Source organism: Nestor notabilis, unplaced genomic scaffold, assembly GCF_000696875.1.
Source record: "Nestor notabilis isolate BGI_N333 unplaced genomic scaffold, ASM69687v1 scaffold31873, whole genome shotgun sequence".
NCBI lineage: Eukaryota > Metazoa > Chordata > Aves > Psittaciformes > Psittacidae > Nestor > Nestor notabilis.
This window is the reverse complement of record NW_009921987.1, coordinates 24,784-38,035: the sequence shown is the minus strand read 5'-3', so window position 1 is coordinate 38,035 and position 13,252 is coordinate 24,784. Positions and strand designations below refer to the sequence as shown.

Genomic DNA, 13,252 nt, shown 5'->3' with positions numbered 1-13,252 from the left:
ATGCCAGGAGTCAGCAGAGCTTTCTACTTCATGCTTGCTGGTGGATCTCGTTGATGGTGGAGGACACCACCTGCCCATTCACACTGTCATGGACAATTGCTTTGATCTTTCGTTTGGTCAGCCCACCGTGTTCTGAAAGGAGAGCTGAATTAGACAAGAAGCAATGATGAGAGAAGCTGATGCAGGGAAAGCTTCATTTACAGTCATTTACCAGCTACTTCCTCATCTGATTTATCTTTACATGTTGCCCTTTAAGTCAATACTTATTATTGCTCTTTGTGAAATGTACTGCCAGAAAGTCAACCCGAGTCTTGTCCAGGTCAGGGCAAATGGATAACACAGCTCCATCCCAGCCAATGCAAATCTAACTTCAGAGCGGATTCTCCTACATGTCTGTAGGTCATGTTCATGCCAAATATGAGTTTCCAGACATGCAGATTTTCTCTTTGCTCTCAAGCCATAACATAGTTTTAGTCACCAAATGGAGTCTCTGTGCCTCCTTCTGTGCCATGAAAGCTTTAGTCCTGAGCCTGAGCTTTGGACTTGTGTTTGAGTAGCAAAGGTCAGTCTGAAGGTACTCCATGAGTGGGCAGCCCCAGCAGAACATGCTCTGAGGTGCAGCCCTTCACAGGACTGATGAATCACGGGAGTTATTCTCTAATATGGCCTACATGTGCAGTAACTGCTCTGCCAACCTTTCACAGTTAGAAGGGTAACATTATTCTGAGTAGAATTTGATTGGAAATGACAATAATTAGGAGGTACTATAGAGAACAAAATAAGGGACATTTACCTTTAGCTTTTGAGTCACATTTTCTTGCGATCCTGTAAAGATAATGAAACAGAGAAAAAATAATGATTATGGTGATTTCCAGTTCTCCATCCTCTTCTGCTCACTGATTCTAAGACCTCCCACCACTGTGAAAAGAGAAACAAATGATGCTTTTACACAAGAATTTTTCCTCTTGGGGTAATCTCAGGTGAGGGGATGAAGGCACAGACCCAGAGCATCTTCATGCAGTGAATCAATTCATTGCCTACTGCTCTAACTTTTTATACCATTCTAACAACAGTTATTTTTAGCCTATTACTCTAGCTTTTATACCATTCTATTTGTAGCCTATCATGTTTAGTTCCTGACTTATAGTTTGTTTTTTTAACACTGCTCGCTTTCTCACAACCAGTCCCAGAATAGTCAGTCTCTTATCTTTATGCTCTCTCCTCCTCAGCCAGGTGTCTTGGTATCTTATGCTCTCTCCTCCTCAGCCAGCTGGGTTGCTCTGCTTGATTGTACTTTGTTTTTTCTTTAACTCTTTCTTCTCCTGCCAAGCAGTTACTTCTCTTTGGCAATAATCATATAGTTTCCATTGTTTCCCACACTCAGGTACAGGTACTCTGACCTGAAGCCACTCCTGTGGATGCTGGCTGTTGTTCTGCTATGGTCAGCTGCCTTGTTCTGCTGGTGTTTGGAGTTCCTCAACTGAATCCCCCTTTGGCTTCTGACAAATAACCCTGTACTTGATGCCATGTTACTGCCTCTCTGAGACTGTCAGCTCTGAAGGCTGCTAAGCTTCCTTGTTCTGATTTTGGGTAAAGAAGACTATACTCTGTATATAGGGAGAGAGAATAAGCAGTAGAGACCCCAGGAGTGCTGCAAGCAGAGGCTTCAGTCATGGCAGAGATGGGGAGAGCAGCCAGCCCATCAGTGGCAGGATATGCTCTGCCCATTTGTGTGCTTGTGACCAGCCAAAAAAGATAGAAACTTGTCTTCAGGCTTCTTTTTGATCTAGAATTTGTTTGGAATATAGGAAATGGCTCTGGATTTTACTGAACTTGGCATTTTTTCCTTTGCTGAGGCAGGCATGCTGTGACAATGTACGTGGTCGGTTTTTTTAATAAAAAGTGATATTAATTTGGGTAATCCCAATCCTATGGATACAGGTTTCTCTGTATAGCAAGTGGCTCAGGCTTTTTATTATGATCCATCCCATTAAAATACCAACCCTTGATGTAGGCTGGAACTCACAAGCTTTGATTAAGCATAAACAAACAAACAAATAAATAACCCGAATATGAGAACTCTCTTCTCATCTGTTCCAGTCCGGGCGGCTCTGCCTTACCCGTCAGCATTCCCTTCCAGCAGCAGGCGGTAGGTGGAAATTTCCTTCTCCAGGCGGGTTTTGATCCCAAGAAGAACCTTGTATTGGTTATTTTGCTGCTTAATGTCATGGCGAACCTCGCTTAGCTCTTCCTCACATTTGGAGATAATCTGCTGCATGTTTCGAAGTGCGACAGTGTAGTAATTCCGAGTATCAGCCAAGGTGTCTTCCAGCATGCGTTTCTGATGGAGCAGATAATACCAAAACCATGATTAGTGTTTATGTAGTAGTCACAGGCAGAAATGCCAGCGAATTTGGTCTCTAGCTAGAAGATTGCAAAATTAAGACTGTGGTAATTTAAACACTCAGGCATTTGCATGACTATTCCTGTGAAGACAGCAGGATCATGAGGCTGCATCGTGTGTGCATAATGAGAGGCAAAACCTGAGTGATTTACCCTTGCGTGGTTCTACTCACAGACTGCGCCCCTGGAACTAGTGACTCTTTGTCCTGCATTTACTGCCCAGAATTGCTGTGAAGTCTCCAAGCTGTGGGTATGCGAGCTTGAACCATACAAGAGTCGAGTAACACTTTCAAAGATTTCCCACCAATATTTTTCCCAGTTCGTATGTTTCATGTATTGTAATAGGGGTTATAAATATGAAATTTTATTACTATTTGTCTTCTTGGACACTTTTTCTTTCTAGATGATGGAGTCAGCTATCCCATGATAGCAGCTCTTCTTTTTTTGTTCTAAGGAGAGACAGAAAGTTTTCCCTTCTTGGCGATAGCCTCAAATCTATTTTACATATTCTGGTAAAGTGTGGTCCAAATTTCACAGCAATTTCACTGATACTTTAATAACTACAATTAAGTTATGCTGCACTACAGATTTAAATGAGGAATTGGTTCACAACCGTTTCTGAAAATATATGAAATAACCAGCCACAGATGTCTGCAGTTGATACCTTACTCATCTGTGCCTGCAGCTCGATGTCCAGGGACTGTAAGGTACGTGTGAGATCCTTGATCTCAGTCTCGTTACGCTGTATCTGCTCTGGGTTTGGGGTTGCTGCCAGGGACATTGCTGTGCTCTATGAGGCAAAGGCAAGAGAAAAGCTTTCTGAGTCTGGTCAGTCACATACAGCAACATCTGTGAAATGAGCAGAAAACAGCCATTACCTGTTCTTTGTACCAACTGTCCAGGCTTTGACGATTCTTTTCAATGATGGCTTCATAATCTTCTCTTATTTCTGCTAGAATCTTGGCTAAGTCTTCAGGAGGTGCTGCATTTACTTTTACATTGACTTTGAAGTCTTGTGATGAGCGATTTGCTTCCATGTTCTATTCATATATTAGCAGAGGAAACAAGCAAACTTGTTTATGAAGGTGGAAAGTTTTCATCCCTGTCTTGTCTCCTTCAGTTCCACTCTCTCACAATATCCCAAGTATTTTTTCATTGTGGTAGGTTAATTGCTATCTGTATTCAGTTAACATTACTTGAAGAATCGATATATGGCTAATACTGCAACGTGACTTAAACCAGTGACTTACATTTCCTCCTATGGCAGAACTGTGCCAGAGAGCTCAATAAAAACCATGTGAGAAGATCTTTCCATAGAATGTTTCTGGCAGATGCATGCTTACTGAAATGCTGCCATTTTTTATTTATTTAACTATTAGGAACCCAAAATCTTTGATGAAAATCTAACAGTAATTTCATCTTTCTTCCCCGTATGTTAATATTTATGGAACTGTAAGTTTACAGGAGAGCAATGTAAAAGTTCTATGTAATTGTTAAAGGAATAATTGGATTAAAGCATATAATTACTGTGTAAACAGCATAATTACAGGACAAGTCAAGCAGGTCTGGGAACATTCTTGTTGCTGTAGTACAATCTTATGTGCTAGGTACCATTTTCACAAGCACCCAGGCAAAGCAGCATTTCAGAGTATGACATCACGGCCTCCAAAATGCATATCAAGACATCACAGCCTCCAAAATGCAGTTCGACTGGCTGGACTGATGTCTCTGGTGGTTGCCCTGCTTCCAAGAACTGTTTATTCCAGCTGTTCAGTAGTATCCTTGGCTATAAGGATATAAGGATACTACTGCCAAGGCAGCTTCACCTGCTGCTGTGTAACCCTTGTGTTTCTACTCTCCATTCTAATAGTCCACAGATCCTGAGTAGGATGTTTGTTTCTGCCTTAAGTAATAACTGAAAACAACATCCAATCAAACAAAATGGAAACAGTGTCAAGCAGTGGTATTGTATATGTGGGAATTACAGGGCCCATGGGGTTGTCACTCCAGGAGGATGCAGAGCAGTGTGTTTTTGGATAATTAATAGTATCATCTAATGACCGTGGTCAGGGGTTTGCAAGAATAAATCATTTGATTTGATTTCACCACTCATTCCTATTGGAGTCAAAGTCTGTTTAGCCAGGTCAGCCTGCTGATCTCAACTCGAGAGGCCCATTCCAATCTCAGCTACTCCTCTGTGCTCTGTGATTGTGTGAAATGATATATCCAGAATGGAGGAAAAAGTCTGTGGTGAGTAAAACTCACCAGCAGGCTGTAACAATTCCTACTTATTTGCAATCTCTGTATATTTACGTCTAAGTATTTTTGAGGACATTTTGGTTGAATATGTAAGACCTTATTAGCTATGTACAACAGATGGATAGGTGACTAGAAAAGAGTGGGAGAAAATACAGCAATGTTATCCTCTCTGAAATTCCAGGTTAGTGGGTAAAGTAGCACACCACAAACTTTGTGCCTCATCTGACTGGCATTGGCCTCTGTAAAAACACGGTTTGGTTCTGAATCATCAGTCCCATTTATAGATTGTGGATCTTCCTCAAAGTTAATTACATGATGGCAAAGATTTGTATGATAGGATTTTACCAAGTGGAACTTTTCCTACCTCCTCATGGTCTTTCCTCCTGAGGATGTGCTCTTCTCTCAAGCCCTCGATTTCCATTTCCAAATCTGTTGTAATAATGGTCAGGCCATCAAGCTCCTTCCGCAGGTTCTCCACATCAAGCTGCACTCCCTGCCTGCGTGACTTCTCTGCTTCATACCTTTGGGAGGGAAAAGAAGCTGGCTTGCTTGAGTCCTCTATGTAGAGAACAAGAGAGAACAAAGCACCCAAGGAAACACATTCTGTTTCTAAAATATGTTCTTCTAATATTCTCGAATAGTCTTAATCAGATGAGTTTCATTACTGGGTTTCTTTCTTCCTCACGACTCCTCCTATATCATCAGAAATAATTGCTCTTTCTTTCATTTTCCTTTTTGCATTTTAACGTTCACCAGGTTATGAAAGTTTTGAGAACATGATTCCTCTCTAACCTCTTACAGTTTGTCACTTGTAGTGAGGTGGTCAGAAAGACACCACAATGTCTTCCCTTGGGCAATATGAAGCACTTTTGCTCCTCAGAATCTCTCCCTTTACTTCATTTTTGTGTGTTCTGTTGGATTTTCTACGTTCAATCCCTCAGACTCATTCTACAAGTTTCCTTTTGTGTCACTACTGAATGACAACGGAAGAAGGGCCAGGCGAGGCAGAGCTGCAGTGCTCAGAGGCTTTAGGTTTGCTACAATATCACCAAAATCCAGGAGGTTTTTAATAGCTGATCCTCATCTGTTGAAAATAAGGCAAATCTGCATGACTTCTGAGAAGTCTGACTGAGGAGTCTTGGAAGCAGAAGTTACTGCAGGACAGGTATTGCCTGCAGAGCTGGACAGAAGAGGTGATACATGCAGGAAATGGATTGGGGCTGGACTGGGGAAGCACAGTGCAGGCAAGGGTTAATTTGTATTCCCAGGTGGCAGTTTTAAGTGCCTTTTGTCACACATATCAAGTGTCTGCTGTAAAACCTGCTCTTCAGGACCTGAATTAAGTATCATAAACAGGGTGACTCAAGATTGTTCAGCAATTGTTTGTGGGTTTTGCATCCTTTTTATCCTTTCTGGGTTATTCTCCTGTTCTACATTGGTTTTATTTGCCCAGTATCACCAGAAAACCTCGGTAAATTCAATCATATTGGATTATCTAGAAAAAGCCATATTTTGCTTAACTCTCTTTCCAATTTAATCAGGAAACCAAAGAAGAGCTTACTTGAGCCTGAAGTCTTCAGATGCCATGTTGGCGTTATCAATTTGTAAAAGGATACTGGCATTGGTGATCTTGCCATCCTCAATCTGGAAAACAGAGAATCCAACAGGAGACTCAGTGGTGCCCTATGGTGCTGGTGAATAACCTGTGCTGGGTTAGACTCCCTGCTGCTTGTAGGAAGCATCTAAACAGTAGAATTCCCACGTTACTCATAATACATGAATTAAAGCATCTTAGTTTCCTGATTCACTTAGATGTTTCTGCAGCTTTTGTCTATAATCTTACTTTTCTCTTTGTCTTATTTTTCTGGATACTAAGCAGGATGAGTCCTGTTATTCCTGGCTGGGAAGAGGATACGAACAATGTTACACTAACTTCACAGGATATTACAGAATAACAACCACTGTCTTCCTCTCTTTTTGTGAACTGCTTTTGTTTCTGTTTAGCATGGCTGGAAGAGCAGCCTTGGTCATCTTGAGGGCAACTTTCAATGAGAATCATTAAGCTGTGTCTGAATATAATCAAAATGCTGGAATGAATCCGATGCTAATCAGTAAGCATGTGCAGGGACACCTTGCTGCAGCAGTGGTGGGGTGCAGAAGCATAACAACAGTGGCAGGAGCCCTCCAGTCCTCAGTCTGGAGTCTCATGATTGTCATTTTGAGAATAACACTGGCATCTAGTTGTCATGGTCCATCCAACTATTCACTGTTCCTATTATTCACTGTACTGAATTCTCCAGCAGCGTGGAGGGATTAATTCAGGTTTCTGATTTTGCTTTGGGATGTTGGTAATTGCCCTAAAAGTTGCAGGAGGGAGTGCACGGTGTCATTCACTTAGGGTACTCTGTGGGCACTGAAGAGGCTTGTAAGCCCTGTTAACACAAATAGCTTTGAACTATAGATTTGAATACAAACCCCTGAGTATTCCAGTCAAAATCTCTGAAAGAATTCTAGGAGGAACTGATACATAATTAGTAGGATCCGATAACTGTGGGACGGTGTGTCCTTTTCTAACACAGAGGAAGGAGAAGCAGGGTCACAGTTCCAAGAGCTGCCTTCACTGTGCTCTGACATAGCAAACCAAGGTGTGTTATGGCTGTGCAGAAATCATTAGCCATTTACAGAGCTCTCAGCACCTTGAAGTAAGACTTCCCACACCTAAATGAATCACAGAGAAATGAGGAAATGACAAAATTGTCCTTAAGTGTCAAAAGTTTACCTCTCGCTGTAAAGAAGAAGGTGCCTGTGGAATGTTGTCACTAATCTGTTGACTGTACATTCGTGAGCAATTAGCAGCACACCTCCTATCCTGCCCTGGGACATGATCAAGGCCAGCTGAAAAAGTGTAACAATCCCCTCCATGTGTTGCTGCCTGGAATTTGTTGTCAGAGAAGTGGCAATTCTTTAATCCATCACTAGAGAATGGTATATTTTGCCATGGAAGGTAACAAAGCAATGAGGAAGCGACATATGAGTTCTTCCACTTTGCCATTTCGTAATCAAAAAGCAACAAAGCCACAGTTACAGAAATGCTTTATGAGTCTGTGCTATCAGAGCAGTTGTCAGTGTCCTGTCACCCGCTGGATGACACCCGTTGCTGTCCCAGCAATAGCACATTCCACGTATGGCTGTTTAGCTGGTTAGAATTACACAGAATTCTTCACTACATCTTTCGTGAATTATGGGTGGATCACTAATATCAACCCCCAAACTTACAGCTAACCTTATTAAGAACTCACATGTTATTGTATGTGAAATACACTCAAATTCCTTCTCAGACAGGTTTTTATCAAGAAGCCTTCCTGCACTGACTTCTCCCTCAGCATGTCTTGTGTCCTTTATCCAACACCGTTGTGCCTGGCTCCTTGAGTGTTCTGTAAATCAGTTTGCTACTTTAGTGGTATCTGTCTTTGAATGAGACCCCTGAAGAACTGCTGCTGTTCTACTGTGTATTGGGGTTTGTATGGAATCAGGCTGGAGCCAGGCAACTTGTTGCTCTATCTGGCACATTTATCCAGAACTCAGGCATCCAGGGCAGAATGTGGACCAAAATGCAGGACCATGATGATTATGTTTAGGCAGCCAGTATATCGTAGATGTTATGGGTTATTGTATGCAGGAGCCTAAATTTTGTCTAAATTTCATTTTGTGTACTCCATTGGTTTCACCTTTTTAATTAATGCTTGCTTTAATTATGGTTAATAATGAGATGCTGTATTTTCACTCATTTTATTGGCTGTCGTGTACTAATTGCAATAATTTATAGAGAAAGTAAAAATTCTGGGTTAAACCCCTGAGCTGTTGCCTATAAATAACCCTTCACTAGCCCTTCCCAGCATGGGCACCACAGCCGGGACAGCCTTGGCTCTCACAGGTGCCTGGAGCCAGCAACAGCTCTTTAAGTGGTGAGGGTTAAAATTAAGTGGTTCGGGTACAGCCTATTCAAAAGTGAGGCTTTATCCCAGTCAGCACTATTACTTCAGTCTTACTGACTGTCTTCCTAAGTCTTATTAATGCCAGATCAGTGTGAACACGTTTATATTCTCGATGAAGAAGTTTTTATCTCTGGATCAATTAAAAAAACCCTGCTCAAATGCTAGGGCTGGAGACGGATGACCTTTCCTTATCCTTAAAACAGAACTAGGTGATGGCAATTCTGGCTCTCCTTCCACACTGTCTGTGGTCAGAGTGCCTCATCTTCTGCCTGGAGGCAACACATTTAACACCGAGCAGGGAGTTTGATTAAGTCCCCGGCTTCAGTCCCCAAAGCTGCGGGATAACTCCATCTCCAAGCCCTCTTGAAAAACATTCCTCAGGGTTCTGTGAATGCCAAGTAACCATATTAGAAAAAGTAGAGGGAAAACTACAGCACTGTGTTTGGAGTAGCTTTGGGTTTTGCGCCATATGGCTGTGTAAAGTTAATGACACGGATTAGTCACACAGATGGTGCCAGTGCTAAGCATGTTCATTAGGAATCCTGATTAATACTATGCTTGAATTTGAAGACACGTGAGTTTGGTAGATTGAAAGAGTTACTGTTGTACGTTAATATTAACTACTGGTAGGAACCAGAAATTCTCCTTTTAATTATAGTGAAAACATCCACAAGGAATTTGTCACTGCTATTTTCTTAATTACAATGAAGTATTTTTCCATCTGATTACATAAGCTCATTGGACCCAAACCTCCTGTAGTTTCATTGTCTGCTACCACAGGAATCAAAGAACCGAAATGCAACATTATGTCTAAAGAGAGCACGCATGAAACAAGACAGATTCTTGTGCTTGCCTGCTTTGTAATTTGCTTGAATACATGTGCAGTCAAAAAGACCAGCTTCTGCCAGATGTAGTTACTTCAACCACAGTTTCATGTACAGAGATGAAGACTTGGCAGCGTACAAACCTCTTTATGCTACAGCCCTTGCAGAACCCCTCTTGCCATCTGCAGCTTTTCTTTCCTTCTTTTACCCCACTCTCCTCCTTGAGAGCCCAAAGAATGTTTATGCCCAGGTCCTGCACCCACTTGCATTAGTATTTCTAGCACTGAAAAGGTTTTATTTAACTTTCTTTAAAGGAAAGCCATTAGCATAAATGAGCATCTAGATTTCTTAAAAGAGCGTAGAATGACACAGTCACTTGCAACTGTGACTTACCTGTCTTTGCATGTCAGTGACGTTTTGCTCATATTGGTTGAAGTCATGCCTCTTGCCGTGAGACTTTGTCTTGTGCCACTCTAGGATGCAGCTTTCCAGCTGAGCATTAGCTGCTTCTAAGGAACGAACCTTGTCCAGATAGGCAGCCAAACGGTCATTCAGGTTTTGCATAGTCTGTTTCTCATTCCCACCCAGGAAGATGCTTTCCCCATGGTGCTCGCCGAAGCCTCCCCAAGGTGCCCCTCCTCCAGCAGCCAGCCAGAGGGGTCTTGTGGAGGAGAAGGAGGTTTGTGTGCTGCTGGCACCACCAACTGCGCTTGACGGTCTGAAAGCAGTTCCTTGCTGGGCCAAACCGCACCCTGAACTACCCCTGAGGGACCCAGAAGAAAACTGAAAAGGGCCTTGGCTGGTGTTCATGTTAGCTCTGGTGTGAATCTAACCCAATGTTTGACTGACTACCGCTGAGCAGCTTCTTAGCCTTCCCTAAGCAGCTTTATGCCTTTTCCTGTGGGAGTTTCCCTTCGATGAATGACTACAGCAACAAGATTGTGTCATCATGAAACGTGCTTCCTCTTGGTCAATTCTGAAGCATTTATGAGGCTGCACACACTGTTGTTATTTGGAATCACAGCCACATACCGGGCTGCTTTCCTTTTGGTTGTTTTGGTTTTGTTTTTTTCTTTCTCTTTTCATATGATAATGGTGAGGTGTGGCTACAATCAGGAGGTGTGGAACAGGATCAGCTCTGCCTCAGACTTTTCTCTAACCCTGCAGTTAATATGTTATGTTTCTCTGCTTAGAAGGGGCAGAGGATTGTCCACTGCAGACTACATGGAGAGCTGGGGCAGGGATGGGGCTCTCAAGGCACTATCTGTCTGTTGTAATTCTCAGGCTGTAGTACTACAGCAGTCTGTGAATCCCAAAGCACATCCCATCAAGCTGTTGTTAACGTGCTACACAGCTCCAGCTCGTGGAAGGCTTTAAGTTATCCAACGTTTGCCATTAGACTAAAACTGCAGCCCAAAGTGAGTAAGGCTCAGCTAGTCCCTTCAGTGGTCCATTCCAGGTGAAATACATGAGAATTAGGCACTTAACAATCTTTCCTAATGATTTTTTTCATTACTTGAGATGCAGTTGTATTTCCGTAGTCTTTTTGGAACACACAGTAATGCAGGGATTTGTGCTGTTACCAGTATCAATACTGTGAAGGTATTTGTATGTTTAGCTATAGAAAATACTTAGAATATGAGATTGTAACAACACTAGAAGTGATTATTTAAAGCTGACAGCCTGAAGTATTGACGTGGCAATCTGGCAGAAAGAGTCTTTCTCAGAAGTTTCAGTGACTTTTGTCACACTTCATCAAATACAGAATGGGCAAGTCTGGCTTTGCCAAAGGTTTTGTGATTTCTTGTGCTGCTTGAGAGGTGGTGAATGGGCTATTTGGTTTACCCTTCTCAGAGGGAGAAGAGGGAGAAAGCAGATGTGCGCAGAGGTGGGAAGCTGGGTGATCATGGGCTCTCGGCACCTGACACGGTGCTGAGTTGGAGGCTCAGCTCTGTGACAAGCTCACCCAGCACTGTTACTCATTTGACTGGGTTGGAGGGACCATGCAGACAGAATTGCACCATCCTGGAAGAAACTGAAGGAATAATTTTTTGCTCTGTTTCACTTGAGGTTTTTCAGTAATACAGAACTGCTGCACCTCATCCCTCCCGGGATGCTTCCCAGTCCCCATCCTGGGAATGGGCAGGTCCTGAGCTCCTCCTTGTGGCTCTCCTCAGCTCTGCTCAGTACCTCTTGGTTTTCTTTTTACCAATTACATTTCCATTGAGTACAGATTCATTCTTTCTCCTCATGCACTTCATTGTACAGAAATGCCAACACTTTTAACTGCGTGGGGAAATGGATCACTGAAGATAGAGGTCTTCAGTGAGTCTGAAGTCTGGCTATCACAGAATCTCCTGATAACAGCTGCTGTTCATAGCAACAGTTCAGTGCCAGCCCTGCAGCTGAAAAGGGGGCAAAGCTTGAAGCACCAGCCAGAAAACTAAGGCCTAAGCTGAAAACCAAAGAAATTCTAATAGAAGCAATGATACCCTGATGATATCAGCTCATTCAGACTGATTTTAGACTGAGTTTTCTAGCCTGGCAGTTCAGCAAGCTAATGCTCTATGAAATACGACATTGAAATGCAGCTACATGTATATGTACGTAATATTACATGAAAGAAAATGTTTGTTTCGTGTGGAATTACTCAGTGGGATTCACAACTTGCCTGGCAGTGAGGCTGACAGTGTGCGACACAGGGCAGCCTCTCTTACTCCCCAGTAGTTTAATGTAATATGGAGCCATCATGAAAAACAGAATTGGGTTTTTTGCTGGCAAGTCATGCCCTGGCACAGAGGATGCGTTTCATCTGAAGCTCAACCCTTTCAAACTGGAGAAGTTGCCGCACGGTTTTCATCAACAACTGCTGAGGATACATGGAAAAGACCAACAGCGCCAGACACGGTACAGAATGGAAGCAACGGTGAGAGTGAGGAAATAGCCCGCTGTCAGCAGATGGCACCATTGGGTGGTGACTTACAGCCTGCTCTGGCTGGGAGCTGGCCCGGACTGGCGGGACCGGGGCTGCCTGGTCCCAGTGGCTTTATTTGGGATTCCTGTTTATTTTACTGAATTGGAACGTGAAAAGTGAACTGAGCTGAATTTATAGGCTGCAGTTTAAGCATAGGCAGAACATTTCGACATCTACATTGTACAGGTGAACAGCCAGCGACCATCACTGATTCAACTCCCCCATCAGCAATACAACTGGATCACTGCCTCGGGCCATAGGATTTCTCTCCCTTGCTGTCTGAGCGATACAGATAATTGTCAACTCATCTCTGAATCAGGAAAAAAACCCATTTGTACTGTTTGGTTTTTCTTTTCTGGTAGATTGTGATGTTGCTTTGCTCTTTTCCATCCTTTCCGCTGGGAATACCAGCAGTGGCACATCAAAGGCCTTGCAGCCTCCTTTAGGGCTGAGCTGTGGGGCTGGGGCCAGCAGCCTCAAGAGTTATGTTTTAAATGTCAGAAAATAGAAGACAGAAAAATACTGTCTCTGAGAGGTTGGAAGGAAAATAAAATAGGTAATTCTAGAAATTATTTTATATTTGTAGATACTGTGATGTGGATTGAAATACCCAGCGGTAAGGCTAGCGAAGCATTTGCCAAACAGGTTCTGTTAGCAAAATACAGCATTTATGAGAATGCTTTATGTGCTTCTGAAGTCTTTATGAGCTTGTCTCTCCCATGACAGCAGCGCAGCCTTGCAGACTACCTGCTGCTGGCAAGAGCAGTGGCAGGGACAGCCGCAGGAGGGGCCCAGGC

At 42.9% G+C, this 13,252-nt stretch overlaps 1 protein-coding gene across 1 annotated transcript; it reads right to left on the bottom strand.

The window, feature by feature from the left end:
• Nucleotides 1-764: 764 nt before the first annotated feature.
• Nucleotides 765-10,291, bottom strand: KRT23 (keratin 23 (histone deacetylase inducible)). Its single transcript, XM_010011412.1, has 7 exons — nt 9,875-10,291; nt 6,224-6,306; nt 5,027-5,183; nt 3,282-3,443; nt 3,068-3,193; nt 2,121-2,341; nt 765-825 (listed from the first exon to the last, which is right to left on the bottom strand). Exons 1-7 carry the CDS (start codon nt 10,289-10,291, stop codon nt 765-767), a joined length of 1,227 nt encoding a protein of 408 aa, XP_010009714.1.
• Between the last annotated feature and the right edge of the window lie 2,961 nt (nt 10,292-13,252).

Coding starts and splice junctions, on each gene's coding strand:
- KRT23 (XM_010011412.1), bottom strand. CDS start 10,291: ATGAACACCAGCCAAGGCCCTTTTCAGTTTTCTTCTGGGTCCCTCAGG. Junction 5,184..6,223: donor TCTGAAGACTTCAGGCTCAA/GTAAGCTCTTCT, acceptor TCCCTCCCAAAG/GTATGAAGCAGAGAAGTCAC. Junction 826..2,120: donor CTGGAAGGGAATGCTGACGG/GTAAGGCAGAGC, acceptor TTATCTTTACAG/GATCGCAAGAAAATGTGACT.